General features: G+C 39.7%; 1 protein-coding gene across 1 annotated transcript; it reads right to left on the bottom strand.

The window, feature by feature from the left end:
• Positions 1–138: 138 nt before the first annotated feature.
• Positions 139–20,988, bottom strand: TDG (thymine DNA glycosylase). The gene is made up of 10 exons (XM_068970850.1): positions 20,882–20,988; positions 10,754–10,896; positions 8,573–8,817; positions 7,603–7,672; positions 6,156–6,291; positions 5,869–5,951; positions 5,694–5,788; positions 3,146–3,317; positions 2,608–2,733; positions 139–1,975 (listed from the first exon to the last, which is right to left on the bottom strand). The coding sequence occupies exons 1-10, from the start codon at positions 20,902–20,904 to the stop codon at positions 1,845–1,847; spliced, it is 1,224 nt and encodes a 407-aa protein (XP_068826951.1). The 5' UTR covers positions 20,905–20,988; the 3' UTR covers positions 139–1,844.
• Between the last annotated feature and the right edge of the window lie 200 nt (positions 20,989–21,188).

The following is a 21,188-nucleotide window of genomic DNA, read 5'->3' as shown; positions in this document are numbered from 1 at the left end:
AACACTGCAACTTAAGGATAATCATTCTCAATATTTTTTATTGTAAAAAACAATCAGACTTTCAAATGAATTTTAAAACTTTTTCAATATTATTTAATGAAAAAGTCTCATATTCTCATGTATAGTGTATATCAACATGTACTATTCGTCTGTCATATTTAATGAAAAACACCATTATTGTATGCTTGGAAAAATCCTTAAAACCCATTCTCTAGTGAGTGTCCACCATAATTTAAAGGATATTTTCTCCACTCAAAAAAAAACCCAATCTATGTAAAGACTACAATCATTAAAAACCAAAGCAATACCTAGTTACATGCTTTACATAATCCCATGAAAAAATAATTAAATTGTTCCTAATCCCTGATGCAAGGCACGTAAAAGCACCTGCACAAAACATCCATGTAAACAGCAATACAGTACATGATTTAAATAACATGAATGACTTTTACATGGCTTGACCTAGACTAAAGGAAAAATAAAATCCATCATGGCTACAGCTAAAAACCATGTTAAAATTCACAAGAATTTGTATCTCTTATTATAAAAAGAACAGGCTATATAATCTTTTAGGAAAAAAAAACTTCATAAATATTTTCATATTGAGAAACAACATGCTCCCTGGGTAGGAATAAAATCAGAATATTCAGCTGTGATCAGGAGTAAATGCAAGTGGCATTTCTGAATACCCAGCTTTGATATCCACCAGGCCTAGTAGTCTGGACTATTTGTAGCACCATGGAATATGCATTAGAAAATCACAAAAGTACATTATTTCAAACTAACCTTGACATGAGGTTCACTTAGTCCACAGTAACAAACAGCAATGATGCAGATAATTTTTAAAAAATTACTGGCTTACTTGATTTATCTAGCAAGAAAAATTCTGTATTATATATTTTAGTATATCTCATGTACATAAAGCACCAGTTTAAATAAGATTATCAAACAACCTCCAGCCTCTTCTTACTCAACCTGAAAGTTCATTTCTCATCATTTCTATGTTACATGCTAAAAGTCAAGGAGGATAAAATTAGAATGGTGATAGATACTGAGAGAGAAGTTCAGTCTCCTTCCTATCAAATGTTATGTCTCTCAAGTAAAACACAGATGAAGTAGGAAAGTTTAAAAGGTTTTCTGCACTCTCTGGAACTTACCATCTCAGCAGAATAGTTTCTTCCTACTAGAGGATCAGCAGATGGGGGTGAGAGGACCAAAGGCAGGGCTCATGCCCTGACAGGTAAGGCCGGGTTAACCTTGCTGCTGCAAGGCCATACTCTATATTTCTACTGCAAAACAACCTCACAAATGCTCACCACTGGTAAAGCAAGGAGGCCTGAGTGTGACCACAAGTCAGGAAGCCTATTAAACACTGTGAAAAACTACCAGATGAGACTCCATCAAGGATTAAGCTCATAGATGAAAATCAGCACACGTGTCTCTTTACCAGCAGGAATCTTATTAGCAGCATGCCCTTCTTAGGCATGAAAAGGGAGAATGGTGCATCTAAGTTTATGCACAGTTCATAGTCAAGTGTAAAGAGGCAGACTCTTGCATTTTTAAATTACAGGTTAAAAGTGACGCCCAAAAGAAAATTAATTTCTTCATAAATGAAATACAGTTTTATAAAAAAGCTGGAATGATGGTTAATTCAAATACAAAAACTCATATACAGAAAAACCCTTTTCCTTCCAAACTACTTAGGTCCGTACAGTTGACTCCACTGTACCTTGATCACAACACCTGAATAAAATACGAATAAAATGCTTCAGCTAGCAAACCAAGGGCCACTTGACAACTGCATTAAAACTGCAGCATTTAAGCAGGGCTGAAAAACACCATCCTTAAACGTGGTTTCCTTCTTGTTCTTGCATCCCACAGTGATTACTAAATGAAGGGATCTCGTCTGTAAACGACTGGGTCATCCACTGTCCATTTGGAATGTCACTGAAAGTTGATTCTCCATTGTCAGCAGCTGGGATGGGGGTGTGGGAGGGAGGAGAAGAACATTACTCTATTTAAAAGCTTTAAGTGATATAATTAGGAGATTTTAACAGTTTATTGTAGCAGAGTTGCTACTAAAATAGCTAAGCAAGCTTCTTGAATACAACTTAAATTTCCATTCTAAGATACAGGACTGATAAATTCTTGTTATTCAAGGAGGGAAATGCACCAAGGAGGACTTCGAGTCAGTAACTTCAAGAAAATGAGTTGTAAAAGCCTGTGTAGTTGAACATCAAATAACCATTGAATTTTCACTCTCAATCACTAAATAGACTTTTTAAAGATTTTTTTTTTTAATGTGGACCATTTTAAAAGTCTTTATTAAATCTGTTACAGTATTGCTTCTATTTTGGTTTCCTAGCTGCAAGGCATGTGGGATCTTAGCTCCCCAACCAGGGCTCGAACTTAGGCCCTCTGGTAGTGTAAGGCGATATTCTAACCACTGGACTACCAGGGAAGTCCCCCAGTCACTAAATAGATTTTTGTATTTCCATTCCCATTCTTCAGTAATTAACTCTCTTAAAAAAACAAAAAAACAAAACCCTCTTTCCCCCAATCCTGGCCAAGTCTTTGAAAGGGACAAACAAGGGGGAGGGGACATACCCAGCCCATTTGAAGAGAATCCACAAGGTTCACCAGGGCAGGGGTTTTCATTGTAAGCACCGCCATACGCTGCTTCATAACCCGGGTCGTATTTTTCTTCCTTCACAGCCATCTTCTTTGCATCCTCTGTGAGGAGGGTAAGAGGGATTTAAAACTGATTTTGTGTAACAATTTTGAAGATAGCTTTATTCGGCAATTATCAAGAATAAATCTTTTTGTTGAATTTCACATCCACGGAAACAACTTTCATATTAAACTCTTTTTAACATAAACAATATAAACTCCTAAGAACTGTAAAAGCCTATGAGATTTAATTTTAGGTGACCTACACTCCTGCTTCTCAGCATATGTAGGAACACTTGGATTAGACTGGAAGCCCTTGGTAAAAGGAGATTTTAAAAGTGACTAACACTTGTTATCAGAACACTCTGGCTGCCAATAAATCATTTTCTTTTCTACTGCTTTTAAATTCACAACATACTTTCTATAAGGTAGATATACATGACATGAACAACAGGACTGACTAATGGTAACGCACCTTGGGCGAGCTGTAGGTCAAATGTATATTGCACTTCTTGAACGTCTGTGTTTCGTTCAATGCCTTTCAACTGATCTCTTAAGTCCTTCAGCTTAATGTAGTAATGCACTTTGTCCTGGGCACGAGGAAACTGCGCACATCTTGCACTGGATGATGGCATCACATAGCAGAGCTGGAATCGCAACATTTCACAGTTACAGAAACCTTATAATTCCATTGAATCCACACATACTGAGATTGGCTGCTAAGTCACTTCAGTTGTGTCCGACTCCGTGCAACCCTATAGACGGCAGCCCACCAGGCTCCCCTGTCCCTGGGACTCTCCAGGCAAGAACACTGGAGTGGGTTGCCATCCCCTTCCCCAATGCATGAAAGTGAAAAGTGAAAGGAAAGTCACTCAGTCGTGTCTGACCCTCAGTGACCCCATGGAATGCAGCCTACCAGACTCCTCCGTCCATGGGATTTTCCAGGCAAGAGTACTGGAGTGGGGTGCTATCGCCTTCTCCGTATTGAGATTAGAGACCTTCTTTTCCTTTGGGTCAATAACTTGATACTTACCACATATCAATATATGCAAAATCAGTAACAGCAGTTGTGTCTGAGTTCAAATTTCTAATATTTACTTATTACAAAGTCAATAAAACCAATGAGTCTTTTCCCCCTCAGTGTTTGTACAAAAGGGCATATAATTATACAATGAAAAGTCTTTCCTCCTAATTCTGTTTCTATCCACCTAGTTCTCCTTCCCAAAGGCAATCTACATTGTTAGTTCCAGAGATATTCCATGAATTTAGAATCAAATTAAAAAAAAAAACATACAAATGGTAACATGCTCTACTCCCTGTCCTACACCCTGGTTTTTCACTCAACAATGTCTCTCAGAGATAACTCTGTATCAGGTATCTATATCAGAATAAGTTTCCTTTTTTATAGCTGTGTAGTAGTTTCATAATTTATTTAACCAGCATCTACCTATGGGCATTTAGGCTGTTTCCAATCTTTTAATATTATCAACTGTAGTGAAAAGCCTTGTACATATTTAACTTTGAATATATGTGACTGTATTTGTTGGATAAATTTCTAGAAATGGAATAGCTAGAAAGCAGGGTATTTACATTTATCATTCTGGATGATGGTGACAAACTGTCCTTCATAGAGTATATCAAAATATACATCTTATATATAAAAGAGTGAGACTGCTCAATTATGGACTTTCCGGTTGCAATTTTTTATAATTTTTAATTTTTAAATTGGCCTCTATACCATGTATTATAGAAAAAAAAAACCCCAAACTATTACTGACTTATTTTGTTTTGCTTATGCAGTATTTAGAAAAGCCTGATTCAGAGGTACAAATGCTACCAGGTTTTTGTAATAGCACATTTTTCCAATCTCAAGACAGCCTTCAATTAAAGTGATCCAGAAACTTGAAAAAGCAGATGTTTTTAAAGCTGGATCACTAACATCATCAATACCTATGAATATTTCATGATAAAGAGTAAATTTTATAAGACAAATGCACTCACAGATCACTGTAGGAGCCAAAGCTACCTATCTCGATATGATTCAGATTCACTTATTATCGCACTACTGTGATCACACGTCCCAAGAGATATACCAAGGCTCCTCTGGCATTTCAGGGACAATAATGCTCCTACAGGAAGGAGTCTATCATCTCTGCAATTTTACCGAAGGAGACAAGGGTATGCCTTTATTTAAAGAGTGATCAGTGCTACAACCTACTTTATCAATTACACATTTACTAGTTAAAAACAGAAGAAATTATAAACGAAGTTAAAATATGTACTGGCGGCAGAAACTGTATTCTGAGGTCTCCACAGAAACTTGTTGGCACACTGGCTTATCATTTAAAAATTCATCTACAGCACAGAAGTCTGTGCATGTGTATTTTTATTTCAGAAGTTGTAAACAAAAAATTATATTTAAGAAGCAAAATTTGAACCAAATGTCTGCAGAAACTCCACAGAAATTTATATAGAGTTTTAAAACCAGCATGTCACTGTATGATGCCCTTATGCATAAGGACAACAGCACCAAATGCCAGTCAGGTTGGCAGGATGCCTGTCTGCGACTGGGCTGTCCTGTTTATATGGCTCTAACATGAGACTGGGCTGAGGTACACCAACAAAGGGTGATAAGCAGCTTCACCAATCAGGATTGTGTCTATATTTGTTTCACAACTGAATAAGGGACTAACCCACTAGCATTTGGCAAGAACATCCCGTTAAATGTATTTTGAAGGCAGCATGTGAGCAACCTCCTCTCAATATTTTGGCCAAATAATGTAACTAACGTAAAGTTATAAAGGCATTTATCTGACAAATGTTTCCTTTTTCTAATACAACTGTAAAAGCATCTGAATTAATCTGAAATTAGTTCAAGTTACTATGCAGATATTATTCCACAAAATACAGTGTTCTTTTTTTAATGGCAAAAATTACAAATGAACACAATAAATAAAAAGGGAAAACCAGCTAGAAAAAAATTTATATTTATCTGATTTGCAAATGCAGTTTTAAGGACTTACAGTTTCTGTATCTGGGATCTTATGGGGTTGAAGTCCAAACTCTAAGTTCTTAACCTTTACTCCAAAAACTTCCTTACTAAAAATTTCGTAAATACCTAAAATGAAATACAAATATATTTACATTGCCCATAATGTTAATCGAAGAAAAAAGATAAAATTTAAAAGTAAATCTTACATTTTCCATTAAACACTGCTATTCGTGGCTGATATTTCTGTAATTTCTGCACTAGAATACGTCCTCCTTCACGAAATTCTTTACTAAAATTGAATTAAAAAGTAGTCAAAATATAAATATGGCAGTATTTATAATGTGCTAAATGCAGACAGCTTTCAATAAAAGAGAAAATCGTAAAACTGCTATGCTCAGCTTGAACTAGTTAGATACCGAGGATGCTCCTGGAGTGTGTAAGGCACAAGTATGGCCAAGGTTCCAACCTAAGAAACCAAATGTTCCATAATCACCTGGAAAGATCCTTGCTGCCTGGTGTTGTCCTTTCCACCATATTGGTAAATCCAATACCATATTTCCCTGGTAGAGTGTGATCGTCCATGTGACTCAGTTGGACCTCACTTAGCCCTGACATAAACAGGCACTTCCCTGTGAACAAGAGAGTTTAATTTAGAAAAAGTTGTTTATTTCTGTAGAAGGTCAAAGGTTTTTCTGCCCCATGAATTATGTGGGTCTATTCTTGAAATTAAAAAAAAGAAGAAAAGATTTAGTATATTTTAAAAACTATAACATAGGTCAAATACCATACCAAGCAGTTATTATGTGCTGGGTACTATGCTAAGTCCTTCATATGGATTATTTCAATTAATCATCATAGCTATCTTATGAGATATCACTATTATTTATGTCCTTTTAATAGGGGCTCGAAGGAAATGCTTGTTGAGTAAATAGCTAGACAGCGTACTAAACTCTGAAACTGTTTAGCTTTTTAACAACTGGAAGTAACACCACCTGTCCCTGGAAAACCCCAAACAGATAAAATATACACCAGTGACTCAGGGCTTCAGACATACTGACAGAGGAGAAAATAAAAAGTGAAATATCTCTAGAAATTTTTTTTTCAAATAAGGGAGACAACATGTTATTAGTTCTAAAAATATATTACTATCATTTGTCCTAAAAGTGTTTTTCTTTTCTTTTTTCTTGGCTGCACTGCATACATGTAGGATCTTAGTTCCCTGACCAGGGACGGAACCCATGGCCCCTGCAGTGTAAGTGCTGAGTCGCTGGACCGCCAGGGCAGCCCCCTGTCCTAGAAGGTTTTAAATGCTGCACTAAGATAATCAGCTAGCGTTTCCTAATAATCTGTTGCACTCCTGATTGTCTGTTAGGCAGTGTTAGATGGTTTATATGTAAGATAATACAACGGGAGTTACACTTGGTTTTAAAGCTCACTCTACAAGTATGAGGGTCTTTAATACTAATTTCTGCTAGGTGGAAATTATCCGTAGACAATGTCTACAATCAGAGCATTTCTTAACTATTACAACTTGATGGCCAATGCATTTCATTTCTCCTAGGAAATAAGATGAGCAGAAATCTGGAAAGGTATCAAGTTTTGTGTCTGCATTGGCATGATTACTGTTAATATTCTATAGACAACAACTAAAAAAAGAAAAATTGTTTTAGAAAAAGATAGCAAAACTCACTGAAAATAAACAAAAGAGAAAGTATTCCTTTCCATATCCCTCCACTCTTATAAACCAAAATGTTAAGTGTCAGAGGATTTCACACCTTTCATTTTTGTGTACACACACATTGAAAAGATGTATGTATACTTACTCAACCAGTTTCTTTTTAAAAACACATTTTGGTTTTAAAAAAAAACAGACAAACCCAAACTATTAACAAGGACATCTAGTTTAAAAGTAAAATAGTGAAAGAAGGTTAACCACTTACAAAAATGGTTTCCAGGCCCAGGGTAGTGATGCCCTTTGTAAGCAGCCATCAGTCCTGGATTTATGCCAATCTACAAAACAAAATGTTTATATATTTTAGTCTTGAAAAGTAGGCTTACGTCTTAGGGGTTCTGTGGAGGAGTGGTGAATTCATTAAAATAAAAATTTAACCCAGCATCATAAGCTTTATCAATTATCTACTCTTGACCTGAACAAAGTATTGCATTTTAAGGAAAGAGATTTCCTTTATATTAAAGTTTTGCTGATTTTTTTTTTCCTTTGTGGCTGCGTTGTGTGACTTGGGGAATGTTCCCTGACCAGAGACTAACCCTGGGCCCTGATAGTGAAGGCCTGGAATCCTAACCACTAGGCCAATGGGGAACTCCTTGCTGTTGCTTTTAAAAACCAGTTTGAGTCCCTTATATCCCCAGCACCCTCACTCCCAACTGTCCTGGAACAGTCAGTCAACCAGAGCTCATGTCCAGCTTTAAGTCTGTTTCTCAGCTCCCCAAAAGCAGCTGCCTCTATATCACCTACACAGTTGTCTACATGCTGGTGTTTCTTACAGTTACTGACAAAAATCAAAGTTCAAAATCAGTGTTATCATTCATGGAGAAACCACAGTGTCATGCAACCTAAGTGATTCATGTGGATCATTTCGTGTAATTGCCAGAGGACCCACTCCATCCTATCAACACACCTGCTTCATCAACGAGCAAATTAAGTGTTCAGGAAGGCTTGTCCATGGACATACACCCACATGGCAACATCTGAAACCAGACAGCCTTGCCCTAGAGCCCACCTTCTTAAACATACCCATATGATACAACCTGAAGAAGGTGACACCATTTACCACCAAAAGGATTCTCAGAAATGGTTCTTTTCGGCAAAATGCTCTTTGCAAGGATATGGTTAAGTCACATTAATCCACCAATGCTACTTATAAACCCGAAGGAGGACAAAATCCTTACAATTACAATGTCCAGATTGAAGGTCAAAATGTCTGGTAGAGTCTTGGTCAGAAGTTCAGCTTCTGAAACACCATTGAAACGGTCCACTTTTCTTTTCACTTTAAATGTGTCTGTAATTTTTTCTTGCTTTTCTTTTGACTTTGTGGACTTGCCAGACTTTTTGGCCTCAGCAGGTTTTTGGGGCTCCACTGGCGTTTTTGGTTCTGTTGTTCTGGGTTTTCTTTTCCTTCCTTTTGGAGGAGTCTCTGAAACACAATGATTTCCAGGATATAGCTGCAGAAAACCTTAACTTACAAACTTTATGCAGCTTTCCCAGAAAAGTCACCCATCAACATCCTTAGCTTTCTCTTCTATTTCATGACATCACTCTCCTCTGTAACGTCTCCCCCTTCCTTCACCAGAGAACTGGGTCTATGTGGTCCCAACCCCACCTTCCTTTCTCTGCTGGCAGTTCTTGGGATGAGAGATCCTTAACAATCACAGATTGATTTTCCACACTCTTACCTGGCATCATGGCTTCTCCAGGGACACAAAGTAGCTACATACCATTTATAAGAATTCTAAATGTAAATACATAAATAATTAAATGAACAAATGAAAGAACAAATAGAAAAACAGGGAGGAAAGGAAACATTTTAACTCAGTTTCCCCGTAATTTCCAGCAGAAGAAAACTTCAAATGGTTTGCAGGCTTCTTTCCCCTGAACTGAGTGTATATTCTGTTCTTCACACAGTCAAAGAGGTGAATTGAGAGATGCCAGGGATGAACTCTCTGGGCTGGCAGTGTTTGTCTAAAGGTAAGACTAGAACTCTGATCTCAGGACCTTAAACAGTTTCTCAACCTTGGCCCTGCTGACATCTTAGGCGGAATAATTTAGCAACAGTGGCCTCTACTCACTAGATGCCAGTAGCATCCTGCCAGTCATGATGACCAAGTGTCTCCAGACAATGCCATAAACCCCTCAGGGGAAAATTACCCGTGGACAAGAACCGGTGACATAAAATTATCCAACAAGAAGCCTTGCCTTTTTATCCACAACTCCCCTAATATGGCTCTTCATCTCCCAGGGGCCCACCCTATTCCACTGTTATTTGGCGTTTTCTCCTCTGAGCCTTCCATCCTTCCTCTTTTCTCCTCACATTGCTTCAGCCACTGCCTGTGCCAAGGGATCCACCTCCATCAGCTTGTAGCTGTCCTAGTGCTTCCTGCCCAGAAAAACAGAAGAGTTGAAGCAGGGGGACCTTCAACGCAGTGGAGTTGCACGTGCTCTGCAACCATAAACTGAAACGCAGCACTCTCCTCACACCATGCTGATGCACGGGGGAAAATCATTACCCTCTCCCCTCAATCCACTGCTGAATCTGTCCTCTTCTCTTCTAACTCTCTGTCTTGGTGAATGGTACCTCCTTCATCCAACTGCCTGGAAGTGACTTCCAGACTCCTCTATCTTCCTCATCCCCCTCCATGAAATCCACTAACATGGCCATACCTCCAAGTTCTGCCCTGCTCTCTACCATCTTACTTTATTTATTAGATATATATTTTACATATCTGCTACAGTCTATTCTCTAGAATATTCAAATGTCAATCCATTTATTAAGTCACTGTTTCCATTCAGTCTCTAGCTTCCTATTGCCTTCAGAATAGAACATATGTTCTTTAGGTTAAACAAGCCTTGCTTGCCCCCTATCTAGACTCCTCTCTCACTACTTCTTTGCTCCACTCCAGTCTCCAATGACAGAGAATTATGGTTTTTCAACCATGTCATGGTTCCTCAGGTCTATAGTTTGATGCACGCCGCTCCCTCGGCCTAGAATTTTCCTCCTCCCATTCTTCCTGTACCGCTCCCTCACCCTTGAACTTCAGAGCTCCATGAAGCTGTCTCTGAGCCTCAGTCCGAGTTAGGTGCCAGCCCCACAGCATCCTGTGTTCCTCTTCACCACTTGGTGTGCTGAGGAGTTTCATATTCAGTTTTATGTTCTCCTATGAGATGATTTGAGGGCAGAAGCTATGTTCTTTTATCCCCTCAAACCTATCAGAGTGCCTGAAACACAGTAAGCACTTAAAAAGTAGATTACATTTTTTAACACAAAAACAGAGTTAAAATTCATCATTAAACCCTTTCTTAAATAAGCTGGCTAATGCCATGGTAATTTTCTAAACTATCCTGGCGAAAACTACCTTGTGTGGGTTCCTGAGCAGGTGTTGGGGCTGGAACTTCGGTTGGCATTTCTTGTGCATTCGTAACTGCCATATTAGGAACTTCAGTCATCATTTGTTGGAGTGGAAATGTATAAAAAGCTTGAGCTTGCTGAAGAGAATAGCTGAAAGAACAATTAAGGATAAGATAGGAAGACAAAATTACCCAAACTGAAGTTCAAATGATCTGCTCTTAAAAACCCCCAGGATTCAATTATTTCTAACCACACTATAGAATTTATTTAGAGTTGACAACAGGAGCAAAGAGAGGAGGAAGATTATTCCCGTACGTACGTTTACCCAATCTTCACCTGGTGCCTACTAACCAACTATAATTAACTCTCACACCGATGTGTCATCAGTAAAACTTACCAGTCCTGTTAGGCAAGCCTATACTTTCCCTGAAATGAGATCATGGGAATTTTCTAGCAGAGCTGAAAGTCCCACCAACCCATACAGAGTTGAAAAATCCACAAAAATAATTTGTATTCCTACCTTCAGTATCTAATTCTCCTGTCACAGAAATCCTCTGCAATGTAACCTTTTTATGTTCAGCTTTATTGAGATATAGTTGATACATTGCAACACTGTTTAAGTTTAATGTGTACAACAGTGCTGACCTGACACACATATACTACAAAATGATTACCATCAAAGCCTTAGCCAACATTTCCACCAGGGCACCTAATTACCATTTCTTCTTTGTGGTGAGAAAAATTTTCAAATCTGCTCTCTCAGCAACTTTCAAGTACATCCTTCAGGATCATTAAGTAGAATCACCATCCAGTACATTTTAGATCCCCATAACCTGTTAATCCTATAACTTGAGGTTTGTGCCCTTTGACCACCATCTCCCGACCCTACTCCCCCATCTGTTTTTTAATGGTCGCTGGATTTTTTGCCATTAAATGAGGGTTAGAAATAGATATTTCTATAAATATCTGTGAATTTATGGGAAAGACCACTCTAAACTTCTCTTCTGAACACGATTTAAACGCTGTTCCAAGTGTTTTGTTCAATGTAAGGAACACAGGCCTTCACAATACTGCTAAAAAGTATTTCTGGGGGCTATAAACTACTACCTCAAGCTGTTGCTATCAGCACAAAGCTAGGGAAGTAAACACACGTTGTACGAAACTCGAGTGACAGCTGATGCCAAAAAAATGCCATTAAATATGCAGAAGAAAGAAAAGCACCAGGCAATAAAATGAGTAACGACGTTTACCATTTGGAGAGAAAAGCCATGTTTTCTCTGACAAGCTACTCTACTTAATGGTTTTCTCTTTCTGTGATGTGTGGAGAAAGAAAACAGGGTGCTCAGAAAGCAGAGGTTAAAAAGGCAAACTTAAAAAAAAAAAGCAAACTAGTACATTGTAAATGGGTGAGCTTCACATGTAAATCATATCTTAATTAAATGTTTTTTGTTTTGTTTTTTAAAAAGGCAAACCAAATCATTTCCAGGATAAACTTAAATGGCCCATGCAGACACAGGGTCACAGACTATTGGTGGGGTAGCTAGGCTAGAGCACTGGATACTGAAAGAAAAACTGAGGCCCAACTCAATGGACAAACCACGGGAGAAGCATTTTAGCTTCAAGCTATCTTTAAGGGGTAAGATGGTAGAGAAAAGGTGAAGGATTAGTGAGAAAGATATTAAACTATCTTAAGAGTTTTATTTCTTTAAATATAGTTTTCAAATTACACAAAAAATAAAGACAATACAGTGATTTAGTACACTACAGTACATCAACATGAGAATACTATGCAGTTACAAAAATTAAGTTTATTAATATTTAAAAGCACAGAGAATGTTTAATATAAAGTGGAAAAGAATACAAAATGGCATTGTGAGCCAAGGCTGCACATAGAGAAAGCATGTAGGAAAGGACTAGAAATTAAGATGTAAAATTGAAAAGAAGCAAAGGTCTTAAACCTTGCCTGGCACGAAGTCAAATGTCCTTTTTTTCCACACTTTTCTTTAGTAACACTCACAGCACTTTTGGATGAACTAGTTGTTCCATGTTAAAGACTCAGATATTCTAATGAGGAGCTAGAGATAGCTGAGTTAGTCGAGAGGACTCGTGTGGCTGTCCTCTGGAAATTCTAGTGAAATATAATGTGATTTTTGATTGTGGCCAGTAACAGGTTCCTGAGACGCCAACAGCCCCATTCAGCTTGAATATATAAAAGAACACTCCCGTGGTCACAGTGAGTGAGCCGCCAAAAGCGTGCAGGAAGGTCTGTCCTTAGTTTGTCACAGCGTCATCAAGACGGTGTCTCACTCTCCCCCATGTTTACTGTTACGGCTCTCAGTTTCACCCTTTCGTCCCATTTTCAGCACTTCACAAAGATCCACTCCTAAAAATATATAAATCAGGACAACAACATTCACATTACAAAAGGGTTGTGAACTTAAAAAAATTTCCAAAATGTGGCTCCGTTAGCATACTATCAGATCATTAAATTCTGAGGTTCAAAAACTGACAATCAAAGTTTTAGATGTCAACTGGCTGAAGAAAAAGTAAAAAACAAGAGAAAATGCGGTCTTATTTTAGAGATGTGTATCAATTTAGAAAAGAAAAATTCAGAAACTTGTCTATAATATAGATGTGTCCCTTAATTGTTCTAAAATTATCCCTGTCAGTTTATCATAAGATGAATTAGAAAGGAAACAGAGAAGGCTCTGGATAATAGAATGTGTAAGTTCTGAGGAAATATACTCTATCTGAGCATTTGATTTAGCTTGATAATCTTAACAGCTTCCTAACAATAGTGGAACAAAAGGAAAGAGGGTGGACTACAACATTCTTACTACTTGGCAGAAGACAGCATTCCACCTGTACGAAAACCTTCATGAACTACAATTCTGGATAATTTCATTTCCTATTATCTAATAAAGGTTAAGTTTGGAAGCAGCATGAACCTATTTCAAACTTAATGTGGATATAATTCCTAAATACATTTGCTGTATATATAAACATAGGATAACTGCCCCTTTGTATCAGAATTCTGCAGTGTTTATAACAATAATTTTCTCTGTATGAGAGACAGCAAAAGAAGCGCAGTTAGTTAAATCATTCATCGTCTTAGGACCTCCATTCCCTCCCCATGAAAATGCGGGTGAGATTTCTGTGATTTCCACATATATGGAGAAAGTGCACGAAATAGGACCAAATCTGTCCAGACTCAGAAGAGGCCCTGAAACATTTTAATTTTCTGTAATTCCCTGATATCCAACTCAGGAGCATGACAAATGATTTTACTTCCCTGTTGCCTTTTGTCCCCTATCATCTATGTCTGTTCTCACGATGATGGTTTTGCACCTCTCCCCTTTGCCTGCAGTTAACCCTCTACTCTCTCCTAGCCTCCATTGAACACCCTCTTCACTTGAACAATGCTCAAAGGACTGGTTTTCTACCCCTGTCTGAAATTTGATAAAGTGTGCATTTTTGAACTGTCTTTCTCAAAATACACACAAACACACAGAGTCGATTAAGTAAGGAGTCCAGTTAATTCGGATTTTCCTGTATTTAAAAAAACGAACACTTGGAAGTTTCTCTAAGATGACTAACTTCTTTAATCCTCAGTCATTTTCCACTGTTCTAAAGATGTAAGTTGAAGATGTAAGTTCAACGGGGAGGGAGGTGGGAGGGGGGTTCAGGATGGGGAACACGTGTATACCCGTGGCGGATTGATGTTGATGTATGGCAAAACTAATACAATATTGTAAAGTAATTAACCTCCAATCAAAATAAATTTATATATTTAAAAAATAATAAAATAAAAGTCATTAAGTTGAACATTTAAAGCTGGTTAAAATAATAAAATTTATTTTTAATGTATAATGAAATTAAAACAAAAAAAGATGTAAGTTGCTTTTTCCCTAAATATATTTGTCGTAGTCCCTTCAGGTTGCTATACAAAGCACCACAGATTGAGTAGCTTATAAACAACAAATATCTGTGTCTCACAGTTCTGGGAGTTGGAAAGTTCAAGTTCAAAGTGCTGGCAGACTCAGTGTCTGGAGAGTACCTGCTTTCTGGCTCATTTTAGGTTGCCTTCTTGCCATGTACTCACATGGCAGAAGGGGTGAGGGGTCTCTCTGGGACCTCTTTCACAGAGACACTACTCCCGTTTAGGTGGCCTTGGGCCTCATGGCCTCATCACCTCCAAAAGACCCCTTCTCCCAATGTCCACAATGGGGCTTAGAGATTTCAACATAAGAATTCTGGATAGACACAACCAACACAGCAACATTTTATTACCTTCATTTAAACAAGCATATATAACACTGAACACTTATAAAATATCAATGTTGAATAAACCAACTGCACAACCCAAAGGGACTATTACATAAATTATGATGAAATACTATCCTAGCTATCTAAAAGAACACAAAGAAAGCTGCACGCCAAAGAATTGATGCTTTTGAACTATGGTGTTGGAGAAGACTCTTGAGAGTCCCTTGGACTGCAAGGAGATCCAACCAGTCCATCCTAAAGGAAATCAGTCCAGAATATTCACTGGAAGGACTGATGCTGAAGCTGAAAATCCAATACTTTGGCCACCTGATGCAAAGAACTGACTCACTGGAAAAGACCCTGATGCTGAGAAAGATTGAAGGGGGGAGAAGGGGACGACAGAGGATGAGATGGTTGGATGGCATCACCGACTCAATGAGTCTGAGTAAACTCCGGGACTTGCTGATGGACAGGGAAGCCTGGTGTGCTGCAGCCCATGGGGTTGCAAAGAGTCAGACATGACTGAGCGACTGAACTGAACTGAACTATCTAAAGTCTACATTCAATATTGCTAAGTGGGAATGTGTGTATTCACCATGCATTATGGGGTACTTGCTATGCAGAGTCTATTTAGATACTGTGAACTCAAAAACAGAATGAGCCAGAACCCCCAATTTATTGAACTCTTCTGCATACAGCATAATTTCAAGTTTCCTCACTATATGATCATTTTTCTGCAGCTTAAGATAAAATAAAAATGCTCCATAGCCTCACTGACCTGAAACTGAGCAGGGTGATCAAATTCTTCATTCTGGAGACACATAACAAAATCCATTACATTAGCTTTGCTGGCATCCACATTATACTGTTGATTCGTACTGAGTTTACCATCAGTGAAAACTGCCCTTCACTGCTGCTCCCTCATCTCACATTAAAAGATGCTTCACATTCTAGTCAGTTGGGACTAACCTGGATTCTGACTCAGTCTATCAATTCCACAAACCCCTCGCACAGTTGCGTCACTCAAATATTTTATCAGCATGCCATTAGCACCTCAAAGCTGTTAAACTGTGAAAAGCTGGGGCAGGAGGACTACATGGCACATCATTATAGACCTCTCTTCCATCTCCCTTTGACTCTCAGTAGTAAAGCAGTTTTGATTTCACCCAACATGACCACCATTGCCAACATCTGCTGGATCATCGAAAATGCAAGAGAGTTCCAGAAAAACATCTATTTCTGCTTTATTGACTATGCCAAAGCCTTTGACTGTGTGGATCACAATAAACTGTGGAAAATTTTGAAAGAGATGGGCATACCAGACCACCTGACCTGCCTCTTGAGAAACCTGTATGCAGGTCAGGAAGCAACAGTTAGAACTGGACATGGAACAACAGACTGGTTCCAAACAGGAAAAGGAGTACGTCGAGGCTGTATATTGTCACCCTGGTTATTTAACTTCTATGCAGAGTACATCATGAGAAACGCTGGGCTGGAAGAAGCACAAGCTGGAATCAAGATTGCCGGGACAAATATCAATAACCTCAGATATGCAGATGACACCACCCTTATGGCAGAAAGTGAAGAGGAACTAAAAAGCCTCTTGATGAAAGTGAAAGAGGAGAGTGAAAAAGTTGGCTTAAAGCTCAACATTCAGAAAACTAAGATCATGGCATCTGGTCCCATCACTTCATGGGAAATAGATGGGGAAAGAGTGGCTGGCTTTATTTTGGGGGGGGCTCCAAAATCACTGCAGATGGTGATTGCAGCCATGAAATTAAAAGACGCTTACTCCTTGGAAGGAAAGTTATGACCAACCTAGACAGCACATAAAAAGCAGAGACATTACTTTGTCAACAAAGGTCCATCTAGTCAAGGCTATGGTTTTTCCAGTAGTCATGTATGGATGTGAGAGTTGGACTATAAAGAAAACTGAGCACTGAAGAATTGATGCTTTTCAACTATGGTGTTGGAGAAGACTCTTGAGAGTCCCTTGGACTGCAAGGAGATCCAACCAGTTCATCCTAAAGGATATCAGTCCTTGGTGTTCACTGGAAGGACTGATGTTGAAGCTGAAACTCCAGTACTTTGGTGACCTGATGCGAAGAGCTGACTCATCTGAAAAGATCCTGATGCTGGGAAAGATTGAGGGCAGGAGGAGAAGATGACAGAGGATGAGATGATTAGATGGCATCACTGACTCAGTGGACGTGGGTTTGGGTGAACTCTGGGAGTTGGTGGACAGGCAGGCCTGGTGTGCTGCAGTTCATGGGGTCGCAAAGGCTTGGACACGACTGAGCGACTGAACTGAACTGAATATGACCACCACCATTCCATCCTCATCTTCCCACAAGAGGCAGTGGAATTAGACTTTTAAGTTACACTGCCTGGATTCAAACATCAGCTCTGCCACTAACTAGCCCTGGAGACAGGTTCCTTAACCTTTTCACATCCTTGCTTCCACATCTGTAAAATAGGAAGAAAAGCACCTAATTTATTGATTGTGAGGATTAAATTAGTCAACACATGTAGAACACTTAAAACAGAGACTGGCAGGGAATTCCCTGGTGGTCCAGTGGTTTGGACTCAGCTTCCACTGCCGATGGCACAGGCTGGGGAACTAAGATCCCATAAGCCATGTGACCAAAACAAAAAAGCAAACAAAATCCCCAAACAGTGCCTGGTATATAATACATTTGTCATAACAAAAACAAAGGAACGGGAGATGATTAAATATTTTAGGTACTCCTGTCATCTCCTTCTGATGCTATCTAACCTAGTATCATTATCAAAAAGGGAAAGAACCTAGCTGGGTAGGTCTTGCTTTATTCAACACAAACTTTTGCCTAATGATCAGTATCCTTTTAACTATGCTCAATAACCACTGAGAAATAAAAATTTTATTGAGAATCAAAGTAAATTCCATGGCAGAGTCTACCTTTGGAAAATGAAAGGGACCCATGTGTTTATATTTGGGCTTTAGGCCCCTCGCCTGTTTTCTACAGATTCTTAAAGAATGTTGTAATCTTGCCTCTCACTTGAAATACAACTGATTTGGGCCAGGAAACATGATTTCTGCTAGAGCAGCTGAAACTTCTCTTAAATGCCCTCATTGATCTTGAGCTTTAAATCTCTCTTACAGACATCCATTTTCCATTTTCCATCTACACTCAATTTTCTTAACATGAAAAAGCAAAATCAGAACTAAGTGCTTATGTTCTCTGTCATCTAACAACATGTCAGTGAACTAGGAAGAAAACCCAAAACTTTCTTGTCCTTCTTGTTGTCTACACTAATGAAAACAAGTTCTTAGTCTCTTTAACATCTCTAGAAAGTTCCAATCTCATTTGAGGGTTAATCTTTCCTGTCTATATTCTCAGTGGTCTGTTTCACACCTTTCCAGTTATTGATTCAGCATCCTACTTCCCATCTTTGGTAAGTCTCTTTTTCATGCTTGAGCTCATAAGAAACATACACAGGTCCTCGTCTTCCTTTTCTTCTCTCCGGTTAGTACTTTTTAAGACTCTTGAACTCTCTTCTCATTCTTAAAAAAAGGGTCTACATCTATAATATGTAGTTTTTTGAAATTAATCTCTTCCAAAATAAAAAGGAAATTAACTATACCTAACATTTCATGATGAGCACAAAGACAAGGATGACAAAGCACTACTTTCTCAGGATTACCAGGGGCCTGAGTCATTTCAGAATCCCCAACAAAATACTCCTGAGAGTATTAACACAGTTACCCATACTTCGCAAAGTGAAAATGTTACAAGTCAGAATAAAAAATGGTCTATAACCCAATGGATTCAGTTAAGACCAAATAGAAGTCAGACAGTTTTGAGCTAAACATTGTACCAGAGAAACCTATTACTTTGCTGTAAGACACTCCCTGTGTGCATTCTAGAACCTACACAATGGCCAACTGGACTCTGCCATTTTTTATTAAGGTACTTGAGCATACAGATTTTGGTGTCTCCGAAGGGCCTGGAACAAATCTATGGATACAAGAGAGATGACTGCAATCTATTTGATGGTAGGCGTTTAACCAGGTTTCAATTCTGATTGGAATGAAGATCATAAAGACAGGAGCAATTTCCACAAGTTTTATTTGTAAAGTTCTTTAGGGAAAGAAATGGAGTTCTTTATTTCAGGATTTGATTCATAATGTCAGGATGAAGTCTGCACTTTACCTCCTTCCCTAAACTCTTAAGACAATCTCTGTTGGTTACTAAAGCACTCCCCTTCCACCTAACACTGACTCATGTCAGAACCAGATTCCACAACACCCTATTTTACAGACATCAACAGGCCCAGAGAACTTCAGTGTCTTCCCCAAGTTTAGAGCCCCAAATCAGGATAATTCTTAATGAGGTCTAATAGTATTGTATTCCGATGTAAACTTTTTTTTTCTTTTAAAAGACTCTGTTATTATACTTAGTTTTTCATTTGGCTTTCCATCAGAGGTTCCAATTTCGAAATCTCTGCTTTTGCAAAACTCCCCACCCACCTCACATTCCCCAAAGGGCACATGACAAGTAAATACTTAAGATCGTCGCCAAGACCACTAGAACACAATTTTAGATAACTTATTGGAAGTGTTATTGCTAGTTTCAGAATTCAAGAGCTCTAGAATGGCAACGTTATCCACCTCGTGCCCCTTAGGTACACCGTTGAGGAAGAAAGCCACAATAAACCTACAACTCTGAGATGAAAACTCCTAGAGTGATACAGAGGGACTTCCCTGTAGCTCAAACGGTAAAGAATCTGCCTGCCATGCAGGAAACCAGAGCTTGATTCCTGGGTTCGGAAGTTCCTCTGGAGAAGGGAATGGCAATCCACTCCAGTATTCTTGCCTGGAGAATTTCAAGGACAGAGAAGCCTGGTGGGCTACAGTCCGTGGGGTCGCAAAGAGTCGGACTTGAGCGACTCACACACACACACACACACACACACACACACACACACACACACTGACACATGTGACATTTCCTCCTTACAGCTGTACACACACACACACACACACACACACACTGATACATATAACACTTCATCCTTACAGCTTTGCATGATAATAGAGGGTGAAGGGAAATGTAGCGGAAAGAAACATTAATTGGAGACTGCTGGTTGCTTACGACCGTATTTTAATGTCAGCTAAGTGTCTGGAAAGTAGAGACATTACTTTGCCGACTAAGGTCCGTCTAGTCAAGGCTATGGTTTTTCCTGTGGTCATGTATGGATGTGAGAGTTGGACTGTGAAGAAGGCTGAGCGCCGAAGAATTGATGCTTTTGAACTGTGGTGTTGGAGAAGACTCTTGAGAGTCCCTTGGACTGCAAGGAGATCCAATCAGTCCATTCTGAAGATCAACCCTGGGATTTCTTTGGAGGGAATGATGCTGAAGTTGAAACTCCAGTACTTTGGCCACCTCATGCGAAGAGTTGACTCATTGGAAAAGACTCTGATGCTGGGAGGGATTGGGGGCAGGAGGAGAAGGGGACGACAGAGGATGAGATGGTTGGATGGCATCACCGACTCGATGGACGTGAGTCTGAGTGAACTCCGGGAATTGGTGATGGACAGGGAGGCCTGGCGTGCTGCGATTCACGGGGTCGCAAAGGGTCGGACACGACTGAGCGACTGAACTGAACTGAAGTGTCTGGAAGGACTTCGGTAAAAAGTGGCCTGGCGGGCCGCCAGTGCGCATGCGCGGCCCGGACCTTGCTACAGGGGCCACACCGTTAAGGAACCCCTGCGTGCGTGCGTGTGTGTGCGTGCGTGTGCGTGCGTGCGTGTGTGCGCGCGCGCGCCCGCGGCCTGCCCCACGGCAAAGGGCGCGGGGGGAGGGGCGGTGTTCCGCCCCGGCCTTACCTGCCCGTGTTTTCTGTTTCCATTCCCTGCTGCCGCTCGCGCGCGCAGCTACTCGGACCCGGCAACCCAGCGACTCTGTAGTACCGCAGCGCACGAGTGGCGGTACAGTAATAACCAGACACTCGGACTCGATTGCTGGCAGAACTCGGACAGTGGCTGGTGCACAGGCTCCTCCCCCAAGCTTCCAATTCCCCCTCCCACACTAGGCCAGCCCCATCCTCAGCGCTGTGCTTCCGTCTGCTCAGAGCCAAATCCCACGCCCTGTGGTTATCACGTGATGCCCGGCCGTCCAGTCACGTTCGCGCTC

The sequence above is a fragment of the Capricornis sumatraensis genome, chromosome 4 (assembly GCF_032405125.1).
Source record: "Capricornis sumatraensis isolate serow.1 chromosome 4, serow.2, whole genome shotgun sequence".
NCBI classification, from domain to species: Eukaryota; Metazoa; Chordata; class Mammalia; order Artiodactyla; family Bovidae; genus Capricornis; species Capricornis sumatraensis.
The sequence above is the reverse complement of the archived record's forward strand: the minus strand, read 5'-3'. Positions and strand labels throughout refer to the sequence as shown.

Excerpts from the sequence above, each read along its gene's own strand:
- TDG (XM_068970850.1), bottom strand. The coding sequence starts at position 20,904 with ATGGAAACAGAAAACACGGGCAG. Across the intron at positions 7,673-8,572 it reads TCAATCTGGACATTGTAATT|ATTGGCATAAATCCAGGACT; the intron begins GTAAGGATTTTG and ends TTTGTTTTGTAG. Across the intron at positions 5,789-5,868 it reads AGCAGTGTTTAATGGAAAAT|GTATTTACGAAATTTTTAGT; the intron begins GTAAGATTTACT and ends ATTTCATTTTAG.